At 49.8% G+C, this 26157-nt stretch overlaps 1 protein-coding gene across 1 annotated transcript; it reads right to left on the bottom strand.

Annotated features, from left to right (window-relative positions):
- Positions 1-2878: 2878 nt before the first annotated feature.
- Positions 2879-7881, bottom strand: SOX12 (SRY-box transcription factor 12). The gene has a single exon (XM_047854232.1). The coding sequence runs from the start codon at positions 7454-7456 to the stop codon at positions 6512-6514; it is 945 nt and encodes a 314-aa protein (XP_047710188.1). The 5' UTR covers positions 7457-7881; the 3' UTR covers positions 2879-6511.
- Between the last annotated feature and the right edge of the window lie 18276 nt (positions 7882-26157).

Below are 26157 nucleotides of genomic sequence, written 5' to 3'. Positions count from 1 at the left end.
GTTGGACTTCTTAGGTGGTGGTTCAGTGTAGAAACCTACAGCATCTTTCTGCTACATCTTATTGGTTACAACGTGGATCACGAAGGCCAGTCCAGACTCAAGAGGCAGGAAATTTATGGAAGGAATGTCAAAGAACTTGTAGCCATGTTCTAAAATGGCAACAACGTACTGAGGGGTCCGTTACAGCTTAAGCATCGCCTTCTCCGTGAAGTGACCTGACGCGCCCTGCCCCATGTCTGGATTAAGTGCCTCCTGTGTTCCCCGCCACCCCCCTCCCCACCCCGCCAGCCCCACTGTCCATCTCCAACAATGCATTTCCAGCCCTCTGTTTATGCGTCTTTCTCCTCCTCAGGACTGTGAGTTCAGTAAGGACAGACCATGTCTGTTTTTTTTTTCACCTTTGTACACCCAGCACAGAGCCTGGTAAAAGCAGACCCATAATAAATGTTTGTTGAATGGGTGAGCGAATGAGTGATTGAGGCAAGACCGTGATTGAGGCAAAGGAGAAAGCAAGGATGGGGCGGGGGGCGGGGATCATGAGGGTGGCCATTGAAAAGGTGAGAAGTGATAGGACACAGGACACACTTTGGAAGTGTAGTCAACAGGGATGAGGGATATGAAGCTATGGGGGAAAAGAGGAGCCAAGGATCACCAAGAGATTGTTGGCCTTTTAGTCTTTTAGCCAACAAAGATGTGGGTGCAGAGCAGGCTTGGGAGGACCACGGAAACCAGAATTCATGTTTAGCTATGCCAAGTTTGAGGTGCCAATTAAATACCCCGGTGGAGATGATAAGAAGGCAGCTAGACAGAAGCGTCTGGCAGCAGCAGGATGGAGATTCGGGCTTGAGAATCCACAGCTATGGTAAGTAGAATTCCAAGATAGCCTCAAGATTCCCACCTGCTGGGGCGCCTGGGTGGCGCAGTCGGTTAAGCGTCCGACTTCAGCCAGGTCACGATCTCGCGGTCCGGGAGTTCGAGCCCCGCGTCGGGCTCTGGGCTGATGGCTCAGAGCCTGGAGCCTGTTTCCGATTCTGTGTCTCCCTCTCTCTCTGCCCCTCCCCCGTTCATGCTCTGTCTCTCTCTGTCCCAAAAATAAATAAACGTTGAAAAAAAAAATTAAAAAAAAAAAAAAAGATTCCCACCTGCTGGTGTGGATGCCCAACAAAACCAGTTCCTCTCTGTATGGGTGAGACCAGGGAGCACGATGGATGTCATTCAGGCGATTAGGTTACATTATGTGACAAAGGGGAAGGGACTTTGCAGAAGTGAGGTCCCCAATCAGTTGATTTTTAATTCATCAAAAGAGAGATTTTCCTGGGTGGGCCCAATCTAATCAAGTGAGTCATTTGTTTATTTTTTTATGTTTATTTATTTTTGAGAGAAACAAAGTGTGAGCAGGGGCGGGGCAGAGAGAGAGAGAGAGAGAGAGAGAGAGAGAGGATCGGAAGTGGGCTCTATGCTCATAGCAGAGAGCCCGATGCTGGGCTCAAACTCCTGAACCGTGAGATGACCTGAGCCAAAGTCGATGCCCAACCAACTGAACCACCCAGGCGCCCCTCAAGCAAGCCCTTTAAAAGAGAGCCTTCCCTTAAAATTAAAATAAGTAACTACATAAATAAAAATAAAAGAGAGCCTTTCCTGGAATGTCTGGCTGATTCAGTCGGTAGAGCATATGACTCTTGATTTTGGGGGCACGAGGTCATGAGTTCCAGCCCCGTGTTGGATGCAGAAATTACTTTAAACATGAATGAGTGAGTGAATGAATGAATGAATGAATAAGATCCTTCCCTGGACCAAGCAACTAGAAGCTGCAAGAAGATTCTCTTCGCTGTCCTTGGCAAAATAAGGTGCCACTCTGTGAGAGCACCTGGGAAGACAGAAACTGTGAGTGGCCCTCACAATAATGGCACCAGCTGACAGCCCAGAAGAACACAGGGACTTTGACCCCAGGGAACTGAACTCTGCCCACCACCAGGTGAATCTGGAAGCAGACGCTGAGTTCCGTAAAGGAATGCAGCCCCAGCCAACACCTTGACGCAGCCCTGTGAGATTCTGAGCAGAGAGCCCGGCTAAGCCTTGCCTGGCCCACAGACTCAAACAACAAATGCATGTTGTTTTAGGCTGTTTGTGGCACTTTGTTACCCAGCAATAGATAACTAACCCATCAACATACAGGTGTTTTTGAAACCTTGGAACCAAGATGGTGCAAATAGCCCAGGCCTGGGACCCCACAGAGATGAGTCAATGACCGCGTGAACAGAGTGAGACTGGAGGGGGACACACCCCGCCCCTCACCCTCAAATGCTTCTTACTCCTTCCAGCCTCTAGGTGTCTCCAGAGTCCGCATAAGCAGGTCTCTCCCCACCTCTTACAGGTCAGAATCCATTTCCTTCTGAAATGGAAAGACCCAGATAACATAACAATAAATGGTCTCCCGTAACAATAAGTGGGCCCCTCCCCAACTTTGCGTCTGGGAACTAAGGCCTGCAAAGGAGCCTTGCCCAAGGTCCCACAGAGATCTAGGACTATTCCCTCCCCCCCCCCCCCCCCCCACCGCCAGGCGCTTGACCCGCCCCCACATTCCCAAGGGCAAAAAGACAGACAACCTCCCTGTTTCCAGCTTTCACTGGGGGAGAGATCCGGGGTGACTGGTAGGCTGAGACTGCAGTTTCTAATTGATCCCAACTGGAAAGGGTGCAGCCTTGAGCTTGCGGTTGCCGGTGTGTGTGGAGAAGGGAAGGAACCCCTCCAGGGGACGGAGCCAGCAGAAGTGCCCAGCTGTGGTTATAGGGCCAGTGGCCCAAGTCCCGCTGTCCAGCCCCTGGCACCCTTCGTTGCAGATTGACTTTCCCCCAAAGTAGACACTGAGACGGGAGACTGGGGTGCAAGAGATTTATTAGGGATATAAACACCTGTGAAAAGAAGAGGGAGGGAGCAAGGTTGGGTACGGGAGATCAAACTGCACTTCAGGCCTGGCAAAACCTCGGCCACCCCGGAGGGGGCCTGGGTGAGTGTCCGGAGGGGTGGGTGGTGCAAGTACTGCCTGTCAGCGTGTCCCCACACTGGACAGGAATGGCCAGGCGTTTCCACCTGATCCCCCTGGGCCACCAGACACGGGCTGCCCTAGGGCGAGTGGATCTTGGCAGCTGGAGCCCATCCACTGACCAGATTGCTCACAGCCAGGGAAGTGCTCCTTAAAAGGGGTTCAAGGGTGACACCCATCTCTATCTTCCTCACCTTCTCAACTCTTCCTGGAGGGATTTTTTTTTTCCCATCTTGCTTTCAATCAGAGGCTGAGCCAAAGCACTGGAAATTCTTGCACCTCCCCCAAACAGACACCCCCCTTCTGTACACACCCAGCCCTCCTAAACCTGCTATCGTCCTCTTTTAACGCATCTATGTGTACCCCAGTCCACAAATACTCTCTCTCAATGAGGTCTGCACACTTGGCCTTCGTTCTTACAGGGGACACAGGCTCTGTCCAACCTCAGGAATCCACTGGACCTGGCAGTGGAGGCACGGGGGGGGGGGGGGGGGGGGGGGGGGGGGGAGGGAGACAGAGTTTGAAAAGGCTTTCCTCGGTTTCCAAAACACGCTGGTAAGAATCTCAAGGACAGGAATCGCTGTGGCTTCTGTTGCTCCTCTTTTAGTCATTCAATAAATCTACACTGCAGGCCAATGACGGGCCGGCTCTGGGACCAACCCCGCCAGCCCAGGGGTTGCGCTGACAGCCTAACGCCATCTGTAGATTCAAACAGGGAAGGAGAGGCAGCACCCTGACACGACACTCCGCCAGGGCAGAGAACCAAGATGCGGGGCCCTGACTTTGACCTTGGCCGCTTGCAGGCCCTCCTGCAGGTTGCTGCACCACCCTGACCCCGTTTCCTCTTCTGGACAATGGAGTAATATACTTCAGGGGGCACCTTGTTAAATGCTGCTCACCTCGAACTTCATTTCACCCTGAAGAAGGTACTGTTATCATCTTCATGTTATTCATATTGAGAGAAGAGTCAGGGTGAAGTGAATTTGCTCAAGGTCACAGAGATGCTCAGTGGTGGTGGTGCTGGGGCTTTTGCGCCCAGACGATGTGGCCCGACCCTTCTTAATTCTCATGAAGGGCAGGGTCAAACGGGCCCCCTTGGGCCAGGGATGCCTGCGACACTTGTTTCATTTGGTCCACGAGGATTTAAAGAGAGTTGCGTCAAAAAAATGAAACAAATAAAAATAAATAAATAAAAATAACGGAGTCAGCTTTCATTTTGTAGTTGAGATGTTCACAGAAACATCCAGATTTCTACCTCCAGATTTCAACCAGGCCACCGTGGGTTGCCTTCCCACAAGGTCACAACTGGCGGGAGGAGAGCAGCTGTCCCCACGGAGTGTCTACCCAGACTCTCTCGCGGACATGACCTGCCTGGCCCTGTGGGGGATGAATGTGTCACCCTTAATCAAGACCAGGGAGTCCTGAGACAGAGGGAGACAGAGGCCTAAAGGGGCCAGGTGCCTTGCCCAGCGACCCCCAGCTCTTCCTGCACATGGACTTCAATCTGGAAAACTGTCTGGGGGAGGGTTGAGGAAAGGCACAGACATGTAGAACCACAGGGCAAGGTCGGGGCAAATACACTTTATTCAGTCCTGGCATCAGACTGGCGAAGTCCTGCTGTGGGTGCCAGTGCCCCAGATAGGGGGACCCCTCCCCTCAGCTACTAGACTAGTTCTCCAAGACCACAGACAGTGACATCTCTTCACTCACATGACGTTTTCTGGGTTTTTTTCATTGTCTTTTTGTTGTTGTTGTTTTTCTTAAAAAAAAAAAAAAAAGAGAGAGAGAGAGAGAAAGAGAGAAAGAGAGAAAGAGAAAGACAGAGAGAGCGCGAGAAAGGCCCAGAGCCGGAGCACCAAGCTTAAAGGAGGCAGCTGGTGGCTTTGTCAGCGACGGGAACGCGTGGGGCAGAGACCTGCAGAGACCCTGGGCAGGGGTCCAGGAGGACTCTGGGACCGTTTGTTCCTGAGATTTGTGTGTGTGAATGAGAGTGTGTGCTCACCCGGGAGGGTGAACACACGCCGGTGAGATACAGGTAGTGAGGGCAAAAGGGGGTATGGGGAGGCCGGAGGGGCGGGACTTGAGCGGAGAGTTGGGGAGTAAGAGGGGGAATTTGGGGCAGGGGTCCCCGAGGGCACCTCGAACCGGACACAACCTCCTCCGACAGCAGCGCTATCCAGATTTTTCACATGGAAAAACAGGCGCAAACGGCACACCTCCACTACTCTGCCCCTCCCTTCAGTGTCACTGGCCCAGTCCATGGTCTCAAGCCAGCTGTTCAAAAGTGGGTCTCTTCTTGTCACTCCGTCTGCTCTCATGCCTCAGTCTCAACACCCCCGCCCCCGTACCAACATGCCTCAGCTTCTCCCACTGAATAGGGTCACTGTGGGCACAGGACTTGAGTGATAGAAAAGGGCGGTGGGCTTAAGGGAGGAGTCCAGGCTGGGAGTGTGCCTTAACGTAATGGGGCACTTGGGATGGGGGTGGAGAGCAGCAAGGCCCTTGTCCCCAAATAGACTGATAATTGCCTTGATTCAGAGCTTTCTTGGGCGGTCCTCTAGTGGTGCAGTTCCAGATGAAGACCCTATTCCCAATTCCCGGATGGGGGAAAGAAAAGGCAAGTTTCTGGGTGCCAAGGTAGACTGTGGAGGCAGTCTAGCGGTGTGTGTATAGCAGGCGGGAGGGTGCACGTCAGTCTGGGTAACCCCGCAAGGAAAAGGGGTTATGCCACTTAGGGAGAGTTCCAAGCGCCAAACCCAACCCTTCCGGGCCAGCTAGTCTCTTTCTCCCCCTTCCTAGTGCTCCTCCCATTAAGGCAGAGACGCCCCGTCGGGTTGAAAGGAAGCCGCGGCTCCCGGATCAAAAGATTTCTAAGGATCGCTCAATGCCCGCCCCACTTCTTCCCGGAGCGGGCCACAGAGGCTTGCGGTTCAACTGGGACCGGCCCCCTCCTCCTAAGAAGCATTAAGCATGCGCGAGAAGGGGGCGGGCCCCAGCGCTCGGGGGAGGGGAGCGAAGGGGTTTGGGAGGAGCGCGCGGTGCCGCCCAGCCGCAGCGCCCCCCTAAACCAGAGAGGAGGCGGGCTGGGCGAAGGCGGAGGGATCGGGAGCAAGGGCAGGGGCGTGTCCTCCGGCCACGAGGAGGGGCGTGTGCGAGGTGGGGGGAGGGGTGCAGGTCTGTAGGAGTGGACGGGAGGTGTAACGGAGGGGGGCTGGCTGCTGGTGGCTGTGCGGGAGGGGGCAAGACGGGGCGGGGCTTGGATGTCAGGGAAAGAGTGGGGGTTGGGCTGCCTTGGGGTGTGTCTGCGGGGGAGGGGCATGTCTGGGTTTGAGGGGGATGGGCACGTCTGGGAGGGGGGAGGCTGCGCGGGAGATGGGGTGCCAGCCTCGGCCTCCGAGGGGCCCCAATACCTGATTCCTGTATGTAAACAGCTGGTTTGGGGGCGTGCGCGCCCCGCTGACGGTGGGCTCAGTAGGTGAAAACCAGGTCGGCGATGCTAGACGGGCGCCAGTCCCCCGCGATCATCTCGGTAACTTCGGGGGTGCAGTAGTCCGGGAACTCGAAATGCGACGTGCCCGAGGGGGGCGGCAGGTCCGGGTCGCGGTCCAGGGCGCTGCAGTCCAGGCCGGCGGGGCCGGGGGGCAGTCTGGACAGAAAGCCCAGCGGCTCCTCCCCCGACGCCACCGTCTCCTCTTCGCCTTCCTCCACCGCCGCCGCCTCCTCCTCCTCTTCCTCTGGCTCCTCGTCCTCCGACGGAGTGGGGGAGGCGGCGGTGACAGCCGCCCCCTCGCCCGACGGCCCTTGGGCGCGCTCCGCGGGTCCCCGGGCAGCCCGCCCCGCTGGGACCATCCTCCACAGCTCCCTCCCTGGGGTCTCGACCAGGCGCACTTCCAGCAGCTCCTCGTCGTCGTCCTCGTCGTCGTCCTCGGGCGCCGCCGCGCTGCCCCCCAAAGGCCCGCCCGCTGCTCGGCGGCCCCCGCGGCCAGGCAGCTGCGGCCCGGGCTTGAGCCGGCTGCCGCCACCACCGCCGCCGGGGGGGCGGGGCCGCGCCTTGGCGGGCGCCCCCTTGCTCTTTTTGCGCGGCCGGTACTTGTAGTCCGGGTAATCCGCCATGTGCTTGAGGCGCAGCCGCTCCGCCTCCCGCACAAACGGGATCTTCTCCGAGTCCTGCAGCAGCTGCCAGCGGCGGCCCAGGCGCTTGGAGATCTCGGCGTTGTGCATGTCGGGCCACTGGTCCATGATCTTCCGCCGCTCGTGCTGCGACCACACCATGAACGCGTTCATCGGTCTCTTAATGTGGCCGCTCGGCGTCTTGCACCAGCCGGGCTCACGCGCCCCCTCCTCGGCCGGCCCGGGCCCCGGGGGCGGCGGCCCGCCGTCCCGCTTGGCCCTCGCGCCCCGCTGCTGCACCATCGCGCCTGGGCCCGGGGCCGCTAGACGCCGCCGGGGGCCGTCCGCATCCTCCGCGGCTGGGGGTGGGGGAGGAGGCAGCAGCGACGGAGGGGCGGCCCCGCCCCGCAGCTCGGCCCGGCCCCCGCGAGCTGGGGAGCGAGGAGCTGGGCGCTCGGGCCCAACGGACGGCGGGGGGAGAAGGTCAGCGGCGCGGTCTCAGGCGGGCTCGGCGCGCCCCCGCCGCCTCCGGCAAGTTGAGCCCAGCCGCACGCTGCACATTGTTTTGCGGGGGCGGAGGAATCGCACCCTCCGGCCCCCGCGGGCTCTCCTCTCAGTCTCCTGCTCCGCCGCGGCCCGCGCGCGCCGCTCCCCGCCCCGCCGCCTTCCAGTGTCTTTCTCCCCGCGCGGCCCCGCCGGCGCGCGCGCCACCCCTCCCCCTCGCCGTCTGCGGGCCGCTGCGGCGCGCGCGGGGCCGCCCCGTGTAAACACCGTGGTGCCCGCTTGGGCTGCGGCCGGGCCACGCCTCGCGCTCAGGCGGCGCGTCACCCGTTGCTGGGCAGAGAAGCTGGTATTTGCATCTCCCAATCGCTGGCTGCCGGGGCGGGGCGGAGCTCGGGCTGCGGGGCTGGGCGGTCTCGCTGGGTTGGAGGGTGTCGGATGAGGTTGGTTTCTTTTCTTAGGCTGGGGACTGGGAAGAGGGTGGGGGAACGCGGAGCGTGCTTCCCATCTGCCTCCGAAAGCTCCCGCCCCACGTTGCCTTTGAAATTTTAGCTTATTCTGTGACACCTGCCGCCAGGTGGGACATCCGCCCCCTCCTCTTTCAGGAGCGTCTTTCTGCACAGTCCCAGGACAGAATGTGGGGGCACTCAGGCTCGGGAAAGCTCAAGAGTACAGTCTCATCGTTTCAGAGATGTAGCCCCTGCCTACTACACGTAGGGTCCAGCCACACAGAGCCTCGACAAATGCTTTGAACTCAATGAACGAAGCGCTTTCATATTATTTTAAACCTCGTTTGAAGCCCCACAAGAGTCCTGAGAAAGAAAGGAATAGGACGCCTATTTTCCGGATTCAGAACAAGAAAGACACGCAGACTAGTAAGGCTCGAATCCTAGGCTCGCAGTCCCTCCCTCTCTTCCCAGCTCAGCGGATCTCGCTGGGGCGAGTCGCTGGATCATCTCGCCTACCAGCCAAGGGTCCTGAGCAGGGCTGACTAACTGATTTTTCACATTCCTCAGGCGAGGTTCGAGGATGCGTGAGTGTCCCATCCCCAGGTCTCTACCTACACAGCCACCCGCCGGGTGCGGACAAGGGCGCGACGCCCCTCCTGGGTCTGGAGAAGCGTGCGCGGGCACGGGGGCGGAGCCAGCGCGAGGGGCGTGTCCGCGACGCATGCTCTAGGCGCGTGGCGGGGAGGGGCTGCGCGCTCCCAGTTCACCACGTGTGAGCCGGCTCGGGAACCGCGGGCCCTGTGCTGCCCCCGGGGGAGGTCACCTTCACGGCGCCATGGGCCTGGGCGATGGGAGGGGGCGCGTAGGCCTCGCCCCTCAGGACTAGGAGCTGGGAGGGGTCGGGACGAGGTCCTCTAAAGTGTCTTTCTGCTGGGGCGTAGTGGGCACTGTCCGGGGCGGAGAGTGGAGAGCCTGGCGACAGACCTCACCCACCACTGGGCGGGTTGGGGCAGAGAGCCCAGTTGGAGGGTGTAGAGCTGGGAGGAAGGGCTGAGGTGCGGCTCCGCAGACGCGGGGGGCGGGGTGATGCTCTGGGTGCCCGGGAGGGAAATGGGAGCGTGTGGCCGGCGGGAGGGGGCGATTCTTAAAGGCACAAGGCGCTCGGAAGGAGAAGGCCGCGCTCCCGACCAAATGGTCCTTCCTCGGATTTACTGGACGCTGAGATTCGGAGCTTCCCTGAGTTTGAACCTTCAGAACTGGAGCCTGGCCTGTTCCATCCTCCATGGAGTCAGAATTACAGTATTCGTATCCCGATTCCTCCTCCTTGTCCTTGAAATGGGGGAAAAAACCATTTCTCCCTCATATGGTTGTTTTACAAGTTAAATGGGGATACTGGCTGTGAACAAATCTGACACCTAGTAAATGCTCAATAAATATTAGTTATCTGGGACTCTGGGCACCAACAACGTAGAGACACCAACATAATTTTTTAAAATTGGCGAGGTGGGGATGGGTTTATTTCAAAAAGGGCATCCGGGCACTTGGGGGGGGGGCACAGTCAGTTAAGCTACTGACTTGATTTTGGCTCAGGTCCTGACCTCCGGGTTCCTGAGCTCCAGCCCTGGGTAGGATGCTGCACTGACAGCACGGAGCCCGCTTCTCTCTCTCTCTCTCTCTCTCTCTCTCTCTCTCTGCCCACTCCGTGCTCATGCTCTCTCTCAAAGAAACATTAAAAAAAAAAAGTGTGCAAGTGCACTGCAATCAATTTTAGGATATTTTCATCAACCCCCAAGGAAATTCTGTGCTTGTTTTCCGTATCTCCACCTCTGTCTCAATGGATTTGCTGCACCATTTTATATTCCTACCAGCATGTGTGAGGGATGCAATGTCTCCTTGCTCTTACTTTTGAAAATATGGCTCTTGGGGCGCCTGGGTGGCTCAGTCGGTTAAGCGTCCGACTTCGGCTCAGGTCACGATCTCTCGGTCTGTGGGTTCGAGCCCCGCGTCAGGCTCTGGGCTGATGGCTCAGAGCCTGGAGCCTGTTTCTGATTCTGTGTCTCCCTCTCTCTCTCTCTGTCCCTCCCCCATTCATGCTCTGTCTCTCTCTGTCTCAAAAATAAATAAACGTTAAAAAAAATGAAAAAAAAAAAGAAAATACGGCTCTTAAAAATGTATTCTCTTGCCTCTAGCTTTGTCAAAAAGGTATCATGCTGTTATATATCCTGGTATTTACTTTCTTATTCAGTGTTATAGTGCTAAGGTTCACCTAAAGTATTGCACCCATATGGGGTTGGTTCATTTTCCACTGTGGGGATATGCTACAATTTTCCTATCTGTTGTCCTGTCCATGGACAGTTGGATTATTGCCAGGCTTTTGCTCTTATAAAGAGTGTTACTGTTAACAATCCTAGATGTGTCCCTGGAGTTCAAGTGCAGGGTCTCCAGAGTATATATCATGGAAAGTGTGATGGCTACATCTGAGGACGTGTGAATGCTAACTTTTACAAGGTAATGTTGTAAAACTGCCAACTTGCACCAATTTACTTTTTCACTAGGAGCAGAGAAGATATTCTTTTCATCCACATCTTGTCCAAAGTTTGGTATTATCAAGCATCTTAATGCTTGCTTGCATTATTCTCTCTCATCATGATTTCCGTCTGCTCTATGGCACTTACCACCTTCTGGAATTATTTTATTTGTTCACTCGGTTTTTGCCCATCTTCCCTCCACGAAAATGTAAGATCCACGAGGGCAGAGATTTTTGTCTGTTTTGTTTTATGGCTCTATCCCTAGGAGGGTGCCTAGCACATCATAAGTACGGATTAAATATTTACTGAGTGAATCAAAGTCAGTGTTCTATCAAGAGTACACTCAAATTCCTACGGGAGCCCAGAGAAGAAAGTAAAATTTTGAAAAAGAAAACCTAAAACTCAGATCCGCTGCTGAGATGCAGCGGTTATCAGTGCATACAGACTACCTTGAGTCCTTTCTAATGGGTGCCCCAGAGTCTAAATCTTGTAGGTCACAGGTGTTCAAGGCTGGGCTCACCACTGAGCTGTTCAGTGTAGACTGCAGTAGGAAGACAGTGAGTTTCTTGGAGAGATGCTGACCACCACTACCCAATGGTCCAGGCCACCATCACCTCTCATCGGGCACCTGTCCAGCCTCCTTTCTGGTCCCTGCAACCACCAGGTCTCCTTCCATTTCATTCTCTTTCCTGAAGCCAGAGCAATGGTATGTTTTACTCACAAATCTGATTGTGTATCATCCCTTTTTAAAAACCTTCATTGGTTTCTTCATCACTCTCAAGATGAACACCAGGCTTTTATTGGCCCAGCAGGCTTGGTCTGACCCCTCCTCACCAATTTGACCTCCTCTCTTACTTTTCTTTGTCCTGAGCCAGTTTCCAGCCACACTGGCCCTCCTCCCTTTGTGGAACAAGCTGGGCTGCCTCCCCACACAGGGTGTTGAGAAGTCCGTTCCCTCACCCTTCCAGCACTCCTACCTCTGTCTCCCTCCTTGTAGCCCTCCTAGCCCCATGTCCCTTGCCTTCAGTGCACCAGTGGCCTACCTGGCCCATGTGACACTTGGGATAGAGAACTTTTTAACACCTATATCCTCTAAATGGCAGTATTTTCAATAACAGTTATAAAATATAATAAATAATATTAATGATAATGGCCAGAGAAGAAATGTAGATGGTGAAAATATTCTTTGAACTTTTTATATGTAAGCATGTCAGCAAAAATAAACATGACAATACAAAAAAGGGAAAAGAGTATTGAATCAATAGTTTTCAGTTACATTAATATATTTCTTTGAAAAATAAAAGAAAATAAAGAACACACCTACATAGTCGTATATTGCAATAATGATTACGTTACGTTGCGTTACAGTTTAAAAACACGAGAATGCTTTAAAAATAACAATCAGGGGCACCTGGGTGGCTCAGTCAGTTAGGCATCTGACTCTTGATCTCAGCTCAGGTCTTGAGCTCAGGGTCGTGAGTTCAAGCCCTGTGTTGGGCTCCATATTGGGCATGGAGCCTACTTAAAAAAAAAAAATTTTTTTTAAAGATTCAATTTTAAGATTAAATATATTATTCAAGTTTGGTAAAACATAATTTTACCAGGGGCACCTGGCTGGCTCAGTCAGCAGAGCATGAGACTCTTGATCTCACGGTTGTGAGTTTAAGCCCCACGTTGGGCAAGGAGCCTACTCAAAAAATGCCACCAAAAAAACCCACATAATTTTACCAAATGAAAATTATAATGTAATGTAATCTAATATAGCATAATAATATAATTTTACTAAATAATAAAATCTGCAGTTACCACACAGCGATTCACTCTTTGTTTCCTTGTTTCAGCTTAAATACGAAAGCTTCAAGTGGTCACATAGGATGACAGAATTGAAGCAACTCAAGCTTCATAATCACTGTGCTATCATTGTTTATTTTGAATCTATTGTTTAAACAGAGACATATGTTGTACCAAAGGGGCTGCAGACACAAGTGCTCAGGAAGCTAGCTGGAATAATTCTGTACTGTTACGTGCTTATTTTCAAAACTAACATGTGTAGCTGCATCTGACTCGGCATGTGTTAGGGGCTGACTGAACGGATAGTGCTCTGAATTAACTTCCTTGTAGAATATAATGTTTATTAGTGCACAAGTAATTAAAGTAGGCTGATTTGAAGCTTACAAATATATTATTAAGACTCAAGTTAGACCAACAAATTGATCTTCGGGGAGGAGTATTTTACCACTGACAAGGTTTAGAAGGGTGGGCCCATGGAGGAGATAATAAAAGGCAGGCTGACTTTCAATCCGTTTTATTATTGTTTTTAAATTCTCTGCAGACGACACACCCTCTCGTTGCCTGCACAGCCCCACTTGGAACGCTACGGCAGAGCAAAAGCTCCATGAGATCAGAAGAACCGCCGAATTTCCACTCGCACCATTGTGTCCCCAGCACCTAGCAGATCTTGACACAACAGAGACTCTGAGTATCTGTTCAAATAAGGGAGGAAGGAGCCAACCCAGACACCATCATGCAACTCCACGCACCCCAACTCTATCTTGCTCCAAAACATCAGTGTGTGAACTGACATGATCATCAAGGATGTTCCTAACGAAGAGAGAGGACAGTAAGAACAAGGTAATTCGCTTTTTTTTTTTTTTAATTTTTTTTTCAACGTTTATTTATTTTTTTGGGGGACAGAGAGAGACAGAGCATGAACGGGGGAGGGGCAGAGAGAGAGGGAGACACAGAATCGGAAACAGGCTCCAGGCTCCGAGCCATCAGCCCAGAGCCTGACGCGGGGCTCGAACTCACGGACCGCGAGATCATGACCTGGCTGAAGTCAGACGCTTAACCGACTGCGGCACCCAGGCGCCCCATTTCGCTTTTTGATTTACCTGACTGTCTGCTTTAAAAATTCAGAGATTAAAGGCATGCCTGGGTGGCTCGGTCGGTTAAGCATCCGACTTCGGCTCAGGTCATGATCTCACAGCTGGTGGGTTTGTAAGTTCGAGCCCCACATCGGGCTCTGTGCTGACCGATCAGAGCCTGGAGCCTGCTTCGCATTCTGTGTCTCCTTGTCTCTCTGCTCCTTCCCTGCTCATGCTTTGTCTCTCTCTGTCTCAAGAATAAGCAAAACTCGGGGCGCCTGGGTGGCGCAGTCGGTTAAGCGTCCGACTTCAGCCAGGTCACGATCTCGCGGTCCGTGAGTTCCAGCCCCGCATCAGGCTCTGGGCTGACGGCTCAGAGCCTGGAGCCTGCTTCCGATTCTGTGTCTCCCTCTCTCTCTGCCCCTCCCCCGTTCATGCTCTGTCTCTCTCTGTCCCAAAAATAAATAAACGTTGAAAAAAAAATTAAAAAAAAAAAAAGAATAAGCAAAACATTAAAAAAAAAATGGCTAGTGCAAATCAAAATGTGCCATAGTGCAAAATTTTCACTGTTTTTCAAAGACCGCATAAAAAATGTAAAATATTGCATTAACATTTTTCTCTTGATTTTGTGTTGAGATTATAATATTTTGTATGTATTAGTTAAATAAAATACGTTAAGATTAGTTTCACCTTGTTTTACCATTTTATTTATTTATGTATTCATTTATTTTTAATTAATTAAGTTTAAAAAAAATTTTTTTTTGAGAGAATGCAAGTAGGGGAGAGGGGAAAAGGAATAGGGAGAGAGAGAATCTTAAGCAGGTTCCACACCCAGGTCAGGGGCTCAGTATCACGACTGTGAGATCATAACCAGAATCAAAATCAAGAGTCTGACACTCAACCCACTGAGCCACCCAGGCACCCGCTTTTTTTAACCTTTTAAAATGTGGCTTCTGGAAAATTAAAAAAATAATAATGTTTATTTATTTTTGAGAGAGATAGAGAGACAGAACGCAAGCAGGGGAGGGGCAGAGAGAGACAGAGACACAGAATCTAAGGCAGGCTCCAGGCTGTGAGCTGTCAGCACAGAGTCTGATGTGGGGCTCGAACCCACAAACTGTGAGATCATGACCTGAGCTAAAGTTGGTTGCTTAGCCAACTGAGCCACCCAGGTGCCCTTGGAAAATTTTAAATTACACTTAAGGCTTGCATTATATTGCCAATAGATAAGACTAATATAGAAGGTGGAGGTTTTTCTCATCTTATTTTATTTATTTGATTATTTATTTTAAATGTTTATTTTTGAGCGAGAGCGTGAGCGGGGGAGGGGCTGAGAGAGGGAGACCGAGGGTCCAAAGCCAGCTCCGCGCTGACAGCGGAGAGCCCGATGCGGGGTTTGATCTCAGGAACGGTGACCTCATGACTTGAGCTGAAATCAAGAGTTGGACACTTAACCAACTGAACCACCCAGGGGACCCAGTTTTCCCCATTTTAGCAAAATTAAAAGTGGGCCATCTTTTTCCTATCCCCCAATTTTAAAATGTGTGTTTTGAGTTTCGTTTTGTTTTGTTTTGTTTTGTTTGGTTTTGGTTTTGTTTTTGTTTTTTAAACTTGTCTGTGAAATTCCCAAGTTTTAAAAATCCTGCTGGAATACTGGATGGTCAATCCATGAGATGTAGTGTGAGATTCAGAAAAACACAAGGCAGAAAGGAGAGACCAGAATTGGGGACAGGTTTACGGAGAGAAGAGGACAGCGGGAGAGTCATTTTAACAGCACCAGCATGACTGATGGAATGGGGAATAATCATATTGGAGAAGGAAGGGAAGGTGACTGAACGGGGAGGGGATTTTATCTGTGTAGTGGGTCCCACCTGGTGACTCTGAAATCACACACCACTGGTAAATCCCCGCATCTCCTGGAGTATATAATCTTTACCCCCAAAACCTGACTCTGAAATTCATCAGACTTTTTCTTTTGGGGGTGACCATATTATTTATGATGAAAGGGACACTGTTAATAATTATGCTGGAACAACAGAAATAAACTGGGTAAACTGGGAAGCAGGTTATCCTCATCTCATTGGCTAAATGTCGGGGACTCCCCTTCGATGAGCTAGAAGTCAAGCAGGCAGATACTGGAGTTTTAAACAATCAAAGTGTCCAGGGTTTGAAATGAAAATTTGTTCAATATTATTAATCTTTGGGATGTTATTTCAACTCCTTTGTTTCGATTTTCTCATCTGCAAAATGGGAGAGTATAATAGGTTAGGACATGGGACGTGATAAAAGGCTCAGTAAATGGTAGCTATAACAAAAGCAACAAAAAGATACAAAAGGCAAAACTATAAAGATAGTAAAAAGATCTATGGTTGTCGGGGTTTGAGGGAGAAAAGGTTGACTAGGTGAAGCACAGAAGACTTAAATCCTAATGCATGAGAATATTAAAAGATCATTTTAAACATCTGGAGAATCTCAAGATGGAATGAAGAATTCGACAAAACAGTCGAATTGTATTAGAAATGTATGAAGCGGGGCGCCTGGGTGGCTCAGTCAGTTAAGTGGCCGACTTCAGCTCAGGTCACGATCTCACGGTCCGTGAGTTCAAGCCCCGCGTCGGGCTCTGGGCTGACGGCTCAGAGCCTGGAGCCTGCTTCCGATTCTGTGTCTCCGTCTCTCTCTGCCCCTCCCCCGTTCATGCTCTGTCTCTCTCTGTCTCAAAAATAAATAAACGTTAAAAAAAAAAATATGGGGCGCCTGGGTGGCACAGTCGGTTAAGCGTCAGACTTCAGCCAGGTCACGATCTTGCGGTCCGCGAGTTCGAGCCCCACGTCGGGCTCTGGGCTGATGGCTCAGAGCCTGGAGCCTGTTTCCGATTCTGTGTCTCCCTCTCTCTCTGCCCCTCCCCCGTTCATGCTCTGTCTCTCTCTGTCCCAAAAATAAATAAACGTTGGAAAAAAAAAAAAAGCCCTTTTAAAAAAAAAAAAAAAAAAAAAAAGTAATGTATGAAGCAACCCCACTGAAGAGGGTGGGGAAAGGGTGCCGACTTAAGTAACTTTAGAAATGAGTGGCTCCTGTAAAACTAAACAGTAACGAAGTACTGTCCTCTAGTTGTTTCCCACAGGGCTATGGGTTAACAATGCTGATACTGCTGTATATGTATACTGGAAATGAACAATTAGGTAAATGGATGGTGGAGAGTGGGAGCCAGGTCTCTCATTGTTGGAGTGGGAATGTACAGGTAGACAAGGAGAGAAGGCTATAATGACTCGTGGTAACGGATTAGAATTGGAAATAGAAATAGGAACTCACGTTTAGCTTACTACAGATACAGATGGTTACATGCAGAAATATTTATACATGTGTGTACACACACAAGTTAGCATATACACATATACTTCTTTGTTCTGTTAGTTGAAAAGGCTTCAAAGAAATGACACTTCAGTAGCAATGAGCACCCTTAGCGTCCCAGTCTTGGTTTCTAATATCATTCTCCAATGGGAGGAATCGGGCCTTTTGCGAAACAGCTGATTCTAGGACTGGGGCGGGAAATATGCAAGATAAGCCTGGGGCGAAGATAAGTGCCCCAAAACAACAACAGTATGAAGGAAAGACACACAAAGACGCGGGATATGTCAAAGGGACACAGGAGTTACTTAAAAGAGCCCCCAAAGGCCAAAGCTGGAACAATCTGAGCAACAAAATTAAGTAGTATTGGATTATAACCTAATGTATGAAATAAATATCTATGAGTCCATACTGGTATAAATAAATAACTGAATAAATCAATAGAAAGGACAAATCTTGAGCGCAGAAAAACTCCAAATAACTATGTATATACTCTACTCTTTTTTTTTTTTTTTATGTTTGTTTATGTTTGACAGAGAGAGCCCCAGCAGGGGAGATGCAGAGGGAGGGACAGAAGCAGCAAGCTATGCACCCACAGCAGAGAGCTCAATGGGAGACTCAAACTCATGAACGGTGAGATCATGACCTGAGCCCAAGTCAGGCACTTAAACCACTGAGCCACCCAGGCGCCACTAAATACTCCACTCTTAAAGGGGTGGAACAAAAATCCCACCCTTACGTGTGGCCTGAGCATAGTCACTTCATTCCAAAGAGGACAGTATGAAAAAGGGTAAAAGTAACTTTCCAGTGGAGAAATCTGACAAATTCCTCTTCATCCAGGTGTTCGAGGTCAACACCAACAGTGATAAGTCATGTTGATGTCTGAGAAACTGCCACAGCCCAGAGGAACCTAAGGGGTCGTGAGATAAATGCTAAGTGGCATCCTGGATGGGATGCTGGCATAGAAAAAAGACATCAGGTAAAAACTAAGGAAGTTTGAATAAACTATGAACTTTAGCTACTAACAGTGTATCATTATTTAACAAATCTATCATGTTAATATAACATGTTAATAGGAGAGGAGAGAGGGTGGGTGGGGGATAAAGAATTTTGTATTATCTTCACAATTTTTCTATAAATGTAAAAGTGTTCTAAAACATAAGGTTTATTTTTAAAAACACGGCACAAGGCTTTATTTAGTTTATTTACACTTTAGAATGTCAAAGCCATTACACTGCCTACCTTGAAAATGGAATTTCCTCAATGGATTAAAATAAATATTCATTTATCCTACAGTTTTAATATGTTTTGAATCCAGGAGTTAAATTGATCAATAAAAGTTGGCTACCAATTACTTAGGTCAATGTCTTATGAACTCAGCATCAAAAACGCAGCGTCGTTAATTTGTATGTAGTTGTAATACAAACAAGGAAAGACGACTGGTTCCTTGATCATTTTAACTTCGATGAAAATACCTGTAATGAAAGAAATCCACATAGAGCAGATATCAACCCCAATGCTTGCATTTTGCTTGCCTAAAATTGTTTAGTACAGAACGACTTATATTGTTGTGTAATTGGAACAATTTTGTTCTCCTTAAATAAAATACCAGCCAAAGATCATTCAGGCTGCAACTGACAAAAGGCGTTACTACTAGTTTCTTCTAATTTAGAGAATTCCCTTTTTTTTTTTTTTTTTTTTTTTTAAATCGAGAGTCTGTTGCTACATTGAAGCTAAAAGGAGAGCGGGGTCGAAGCCCATTGGTGGTGTCCCTGGGCCGAGGGCAGGACTCTAAGCCAAGGGGCCTGCCCATTGGTGGGCTGCCCGGCAGCTGTGGGGCAGGGGCGCCTGGGATGGAGCTCGGAACCCATTGGCTGCGTCGCTGGAGGATGGTGTAATGGACCGCCAAGGCCTGTGCAGCCGGTTTCTACAGCAACGGAGGCTTGAAAGAGCCACTCAGATTTCGGCGTTCACCCCCAACTCCCCCTTCCGGAGGGGGCAGGGCGGCCTGGATTTGAGGGCCGGAGAGGAAGGCGTGGGGGATGGGAGTTAAGGGGACAGAGCCTTCCTCCGACCAAAGCTACCTTGCAAAGCAGCATTTGAACTGGGTTCGAGGAACCTGGCCTGCGTGTTCACTGGGGGCGGGGGGAATCTGCCAAACAGCCATAAAGAAGAAAGCGGAAAATGATATATAATACCGTCCCTCCCTGATTTTTCCATTGGTAATATCTTGCATGTGAACGAGCACAAAGCCCGGCACAGAGTAGGGCCTCAATACTTAATGGGAGGGAGAAAGAAAAGGAAGGGAGGAAGGAAGAGAAAGGGGAGACGGAGGGAGGAGGATCCATGATGTGGGCAACGTGGCGTGAGACAAAGTGCCCGCCCTACTGGGCTGAAATTCCACAGTCAGACCCCGAGAACTGAGGGGGAATGATGGCCTTAGGAATGGGGGCTCGAAGGAGAGTGGGGTCGCCGGGGCGCTGGCGGAGGGAGGGGCGGCTTACAGGCTCCTGGCTCTGGATATTTGGAAGACCTGACTCTGCAGTAAGACGCCCTGGGTTCACATTCCCGCGAGCTCTCTCACTTGCCAGCTGCCAGTGCTTCAAACTCTCCGGATCCCGGTGTCTTTGTGTTTGGGGAGTAATCATACTTCATTGAGTTGGTGTCAGAACTGAGTTAAGATAATGCATGTCAAGTTCTTAAAACAATGCCTGAAACATAATAAATGTGCAATCACCAGTAGCTGTTTTCCCAATTGAAGAGGGGTGGGATCTAAGTGGAGAGAATAGGGCGGTCGACATTGTTGGGTAAGGAGGGAGGCGGGAGGAGCAGTGTGGAAATCCTACAAAAGAGACCAGTTTGGATGTCATAGAGAAAAATCACCGGAGAGGATAGCCAGGGGGCAAAAAAGGAAGAAAAATGAAAACAAACAAACAACAACAACAAAAAACAAGGTTGGTAGCTACTGTTTGCTGAGGGTCTGGCATTCTGCCAGATCCTTTGCATGAAGTGTTTCATTTCATTTTCCCACCAGCCCTGATGAGACAGTTATCATTAAACCCATTTTTCTGGTAGGGAAACAGGCCCAGAGAGGTTATGTGGCTTGTCTGAGCTGAGAAATGACAAAACCAAACAGGGGCAGTTGTGAGTCCCGGGACAAGAGTGCAATTGGAGGTCTATATGTCTCTAGTTAGAAGTTACACATCAGTATAATGTGCTGAATGAAATATGTTTAACTCTCCTTCTTGATGAATATACTTTCAGAAAAGCCTGGAAGGCCAGGTTCGAATTAGAATTACTGGACTGAAGGCTCAGTCGGCCAAGCATCAGACTCTCGGTTTCTGCTAAGGTCATGATCTCAGGGTTTTGTGAGTTCGAGCCCCGAGTTGGGCTCTGACCTGATGGTGCGGAGCCTGCTTGAGATTCTCTCTCTCTCTCTCTCTCTCTCTCTCTCTCCCTCTATCCCTCCCTCTCTCTCTCTCCCTCTCTCTCTGCCCCTCCCCTGCTCATGCTGTCTCTGTCTCTCTCAAATATATAAACTTAAAAAAAAAAAAAAACGGGTGCCTAGGTGGCTCAGTCCGTTAAGCATCTGACTTTGGCTCAGGTCATGATCTCATGGCTCGTGGGTTCAAGCCCCACGTCGGGCTGTGGGCTGACAGCTCAGAGCCTAGAGCCCGCTTTGGATTCTGTGTCTCCCGCTCCCTCTCTGCCCCTCCCCCACTCACAGTCTGTCTCTCTCTCCTCCAAAAAAAAATTAAAAAAAATTTTTTTTTAACCTTAAAAAAAACAAAAAGAATTCCAGGACCTTTGGAATTCTGTGCCAGGATGTGTTGGCCCAAGGAGCAACTGAATCCTGCCCTTGTCCAGCTACCTCCCCTCCCACCCATCCCACCAGGGAGGGACCCAGCATCCATGAGTGGACAACCCAGCCCCCACGTCCGAGCTGCCTCTTACAAACAGCTACTTTAAGAACTAAGCCTCCGGTCTATAAGGTGTGCATTAGGCAGTGTAGTTTGCCCTCAGCTGAGCAGGACCCAGGGATGAGACCCCCACGGGTGAGACCCGTCAAGGCTCTGTAAACGAGCTCAGGGATATTTTGGAAGGGAATTCTGGGGTCTCGGGAAATGTTCTAGAAAGGGAGGGCACAGACTCTGGTGGGCAGGTCCTCTTGTGCCTAGGAATCCTCACCCCCACCTCCTGGGGAGGAGCAATCAGGCCTCAGGGCAATGGCTATTCTTGCCAGTGGTAAGGGAGTGTTGAAGCCGGGCACTTGGAATCCAGGAACTAACTGCGTGCTCTCCCGGGTCCTCACTGTGCCAGGGGACTGGCAGGCGGTGTCAGTGATATGCCCTCAGAGAAATAGGGGAGGAGGGGCCAGACCTCTCAGGCTGAAGGAAACCCTTATCCAAGGTGAAGACTGAAGGAGTGAATTAGCTTTTTAAAGATGAAAGAATAAGCCCTGGGGTCCCTGGGTAGCTCAGTCGTGTGGCGCGACCAGCTCTTGATTTCGACTCTGGTCGTGATCTCAGGATTTGATTTGTGAGTTCGAGTCCCGCCTCGGGCTCTATGCTGATAGTACAGAGCCTGCTTGGGATTCTCTCTCTCTCTACCTCTCCCCCTCTCCCGTTTGCTCGCTCTCTCTCTCTCTCTCTCAAAAATAAATAAACATTAAGAAATAGATAAGTGTACTCTTAATCCCCTTCACTTATTTCACCCATTCCCCCAACCACCTCCGTAATTCTAAAAAAAGAAGAAAGAAAGAAAAGAAAAGAAAAAGATGAAAGAATAATCCCTTTTTCAGGAGACAGTCCGTGCAGGTGTGCTAAGGGATACTTCGAGTACCATTAAAGGACAAGTAGACACAATGTCTTGATCTGTAACCTTAGCCAAGTAATTTCTAGATCATTCATGCAATAAATATTTATTGAGCTTTTCCAGTGTGCCAGACCCAGTGTTAAATGCTGGGCTACAACCAAGAGCAAAAAAGTCATGATGCCTGCCCTCTGGGAGCTCAAAATTGAGAGATAGAGGCGGATATTAATCAAACCATGGCACAAATAAACATATCATTGTACTTGCAGGAGCTGCTGGGAGGAGGGAGTGTTAGAGGGTCTGGTCTAGAAGGTTAGGGAAGGCTGCGGTTAGAAAGTGGCATTAGAGCTGAACACTAGGAAAGGTAAGGGTTAACCATGGGTCGAGTCTGGGAGGGTGAATTCCTGGAATGACTAGCAGGAGCCTAGCCGGGGTGGGGGGTGGGGGGTGAGGCCCAGAAGAGGCAGGACTCTAGCAGGGCCTGGTGGGCCCCAGGGAGAGGACACAAAGTCTTTGAAGGTCTTTAAACTGGGGAGTAATGTGATCAGATTTCATTCTGGGGACTGTTGTCCAGGATCGAAGGAGAGCGTGCTAGGAAGCAGAGAGACTAGTGAGTTGGCTGCTTGAGAGTCTTAAACTTTCCCATCAAAATTTCTTATTTTTAAAGCTAAAGGAGGTGAACTTCAGGCTCTGTAGAATCTACAGGAATTTCTTGGAAGTCTTGTGTTGTATTTTGCATTTATTTTTGTTGTTGTTGTTGTTGTTTTTGCCGCAGACAACACGTGAAATCATTAAAACAAAACAAAACAAAGCCTCCAGGGACATACTGCATAAAATTAGTTTTGCTTTCACCTCACACTCCGAATAGCCCGTTCTTCTCAGAACGCACAACAGTTACCAATTTCACTAATATCCTTCCAGAGTTGTTCCACACATAAATAAGCATTTGCACATATTAATTCTCTTAATTTAAATATAGGTCTATCAGATCATTAGCATCGTGCACTTAAATCTTACAGTTTGATGGTCAGCTATAACTCAATAAAGCTGACAAAAATCAGAAATTTGAAATAGTAGCATACTGTATCTTGCTTTGTTCACTTTAAAATATGTCTCAGAGAGCATTCTGTATTAAGGCACAAAGAACTGTTCTGTTAAACAGCTGCATAGTGGTCCACTATTTAAATGTGCCATAGTCTATCTGACTAGTTCCCTATTGATAGGCAATCAGTTTCGTTCCAGTCCTTAGTACCCCAAGTAATTCTTCAGTGAACATCCTGGTACACGGGTATTGTTTACACACGTCCAAGTTTAGCTATAGATTCATTTCCTATAAATGAATGCTGTGTTACAGATTATGTAAATTAAAATTTTTTTCCCCAATGTTTGTTTATTTTTGAGAGAGAGAGAGAGACAGAGCATGAGCAGGGGAGGGGCAGAGAGAGAGGGAGACGCAGAATCCGAAGCAGGCTCTGAGCTGTCAGCACAGAGTCCGACGCACAGACCGAGAGATCATGACCTGAGCCAAGGTCGGACGCTTAACCGACTGAGCCACCGACCCCCCCCATCCTCCTCCATATTGTATCTGTGTTTACTTTCATGAAACATGTCCTCCCTCAAATATTCCCGGTCATGTTGATAAGCCAGTAAGGGGCACTGTATGGATACACTGGCATTGCACATGTCTGGTACACTCTCATGAAACTCTACCTTAAACTCGGGATGATCTGAGCCGTGCTCACCCGTAGCTTCCTCTTGTATCCCCCCCCCCCCCCCCCCCCGCCCCATACTGAACTCCTTCTGCTTACTCTTCTTGGCCATACCTGGAGCTGACATGAACAGATATGATGGGCACCCTGGCTGTGAATGAGGTCCCAACAGAGCCCAGGAGCCTCTTGCCAAAGGAGGTAGATGGTAGGCTGAGTCCCTGGAGCAATAGGGAGCCCCAGAGGGCGTGCCAGAGCACTGGATTGGCATTTAGGAAGATGATTTGTTCCTTGGTCTGCCTCCTCCCATCACTCTGTCTCTATAAGGCCCTTATCAATGACCTTGACATTACTCAGGCCAGTGGGCACTCTTCAGACCTGACTTTGCTTGACATTTCTCAAAGCCAATTTTACTTGATCTCTTGCGGCACTCAATTCGGGTGTTAACCCCTCTCACTGTAACTTTCCTCCTTTGGTTTTTATGTCTCTACACCCTGGTTTCTCTTCTCCTTTTCTGGCTGTCCTTCATTAGCGTGTCACGATTTCCTTTCCCATCAGGTAAAACTCGCATGTCAGAGCTGCTCTAGGTATGCTCCAAGTTGCTGTAATCTTTCTTCCTTATGCTTTTTCTCATGACCTGTTAGGAGACTGTAAAGTCAGTTTAACGGGTCATGTAAGCATTTATAAAAGAACGAAGAAAATGTCAGGGCACCCCATCCACAGGGTTAATATTATTTCCTTATATACATATAAACTGGTTTCTTTATAGGTAAGTACATATATGCATATGTCTTGTGGCCACGATATAAAATGCATATCTTCTTTTCTTTTTTTTTTTTTTTTCAACGTTTATTTATTTTTGGGACAGAGAGAGACAGAGCATGAACGGGGGAGGGGCAGAGAGAGAGGGAGACACAGAATCAGAAACAGGCTCCAGGCTCTGAGCCATCAGCCCAGAGCCTGACGCGGGGCTCGAACTCACGGACCGCGAGATCGTGACCTGGCTGAAGTTGGACGCTTAACCGACTGCGCCACCCAGGCGCCCCTAAAATGCATATCTTATTATGGGATGTGGTTAAAGAGTTTGAAGACCATTGCTATAGGACTCCCGTTTATTTCTCCAGCCCAGAACTCTCCTTAGAATTTAAGACCTTGTATATTGAGCCACCTGTTCCACACCTTCTCTCAGACATCCTCTATGTCCCACAGCTGGAAACCTGGGAGTCCTCTTTGGTACTGACACCTCCCCCAGTCCATGTCTAAGTCTTGCTGCTTTAAACTCCTAAATATGTTTACCCTGCCTGCTTGTCTTAAAAACATTTTTTTTTCATGTTTATTTATTTTTGAGAGAGAGAGAGGCAGAGCACGAGCTGGGGAGGGGCAGAGACAGAGAGGGAGACATAGAATCCAAAACAGGCTCCAGGCTCTGACCTGTCAGCACAGAGGCCAACGTGGGGCTTGAACTCACGGACCGCGAGATCATGACCTGAGCGGAAGTCGGACACTTAACCAACTGAGCCGCCCAGGCGCCCCTCCCTGCCTACTTTTCTTATTCTGTCTTCAGCATCCAGGTCCAAGGTACCCTCATCGCTCACCTGGGGAAACTGGCCTTTTTTCTACTTGCGTTCCCCACTGACTCATTCACTACAAAGTATCCACAATGATCTTTTATTTAAAACTTTTTTCCTTTTATTTATTTTAGAGAACTAGTGAAAACATGAGTGGGGTTGGGGCACACACAGAGAAAGAGAGTAAGAGAGAGAGAGAGAGAGACAGACAGACAGACAGAGAGAGAGAGAATCTCAAGCAAGCTCCATGCTCAGCACGGAGGCTGACGAAGGGTTCTATCCCACGACCCTGGGACCATGACCTGAGCCGAAATCAAGAGTTGGACACTCAGCCGACTGAGCCACCCAGGCGACCCATGAATGATCTTTTAAAAATACAACCATGAGGCGCCTGGGTGGCTCAGTCGGTTAAGCATCCAACTTAGGCTCGGGTCATGATCTCACAGTTTGTGGGTTCGAGCCCCGCGTCGGGCTCTGTGCTGACAGCTGGGAGCCTTGGAGCCTGCTTTGGATTCTGTGTCTCCCTCTCTCTCTCTGCCTTTCTCCCTCTCCCACTCTGTCTCTCTGTAAGATAAATAATAAACATTAAAAAAAATAAAAAAAGATACAACCCTGATCATGTCACTTCCTTGCTCAAAGATCTTTCAGTGGCTCCTCATTATATTCTTACACTCAAATTCTAAACATGGCTGACCAGACCCCAGGGTCTGTAGCCTTATTTTGTACCTCCTACCTCTGCACTGGCCACACTGGCTGTTCTGGATAGGGTTAGATGTCAGACAATATCTGTTCCCACTGTTTGTTTTTGTTTTTTATTAAGTAAACTCTATCCCCCATGTGGGGCTTGAACTCACGACCCCAAGATCAAGAAGAGTCCTATGCCCTACCGACTGAGCCAGTTAAGTGCCCTCATTCCCACTGTTTATGTGCCTTACTGTGCTATGCATGCTGTAAAGCTAAAACTTTCTGACTCCCTTGCAGCTAGAGCTGCAGCAATGAGATATACTTGCATGAGGTTTGAAGGTGGAAGGAAGTAAGGCAGAAGTCAAATAGTTTTGGCTGTTTCTACTCATAAGTAAGGTTGTGGAGACACCGGTGTCATGTCTCTGACTTCAAAACCTCACTTCACTGTCCTGGCAGTAGAATTGGAAGTAGTTTTCCGATCCCAGCAGCCTGTCCTTGGAGACGGTAGCTTCAGTAGTATGTCCTCAAACTCAACCCTTCCAGTGAT

This window comes from Prionailurus viverrinus, chromosome A3 (genome assembly GCF_022837055.1).
Source record: "Prionailurus viverrinus isolate Anna chromosome A3, UM_Priviv_1.0, whole genome shotgun sequence".
In the NCBI taxonomy this organism is placed as follows: Eukaryota; Metazoa; Chordata; class Mammalia; order Carnivora; family Felidae; genus Prionailurus; species Prionailurus viverrinus.
The sequence above is the reverse complement of the archived record's forward strand: the minus strand, read 5'-3'. Positions and strand labels throughout refer to the sequence as shown.

Coding starts and splice junctions, on each gene's coding strand:
- SOX12 (XM_047854232.1), bottom strand. CDS start 7,456: ATGGTGCAGCAGCGGGGCGCGAGGGCCAAGCGGGACGGCGGGCCGCCG.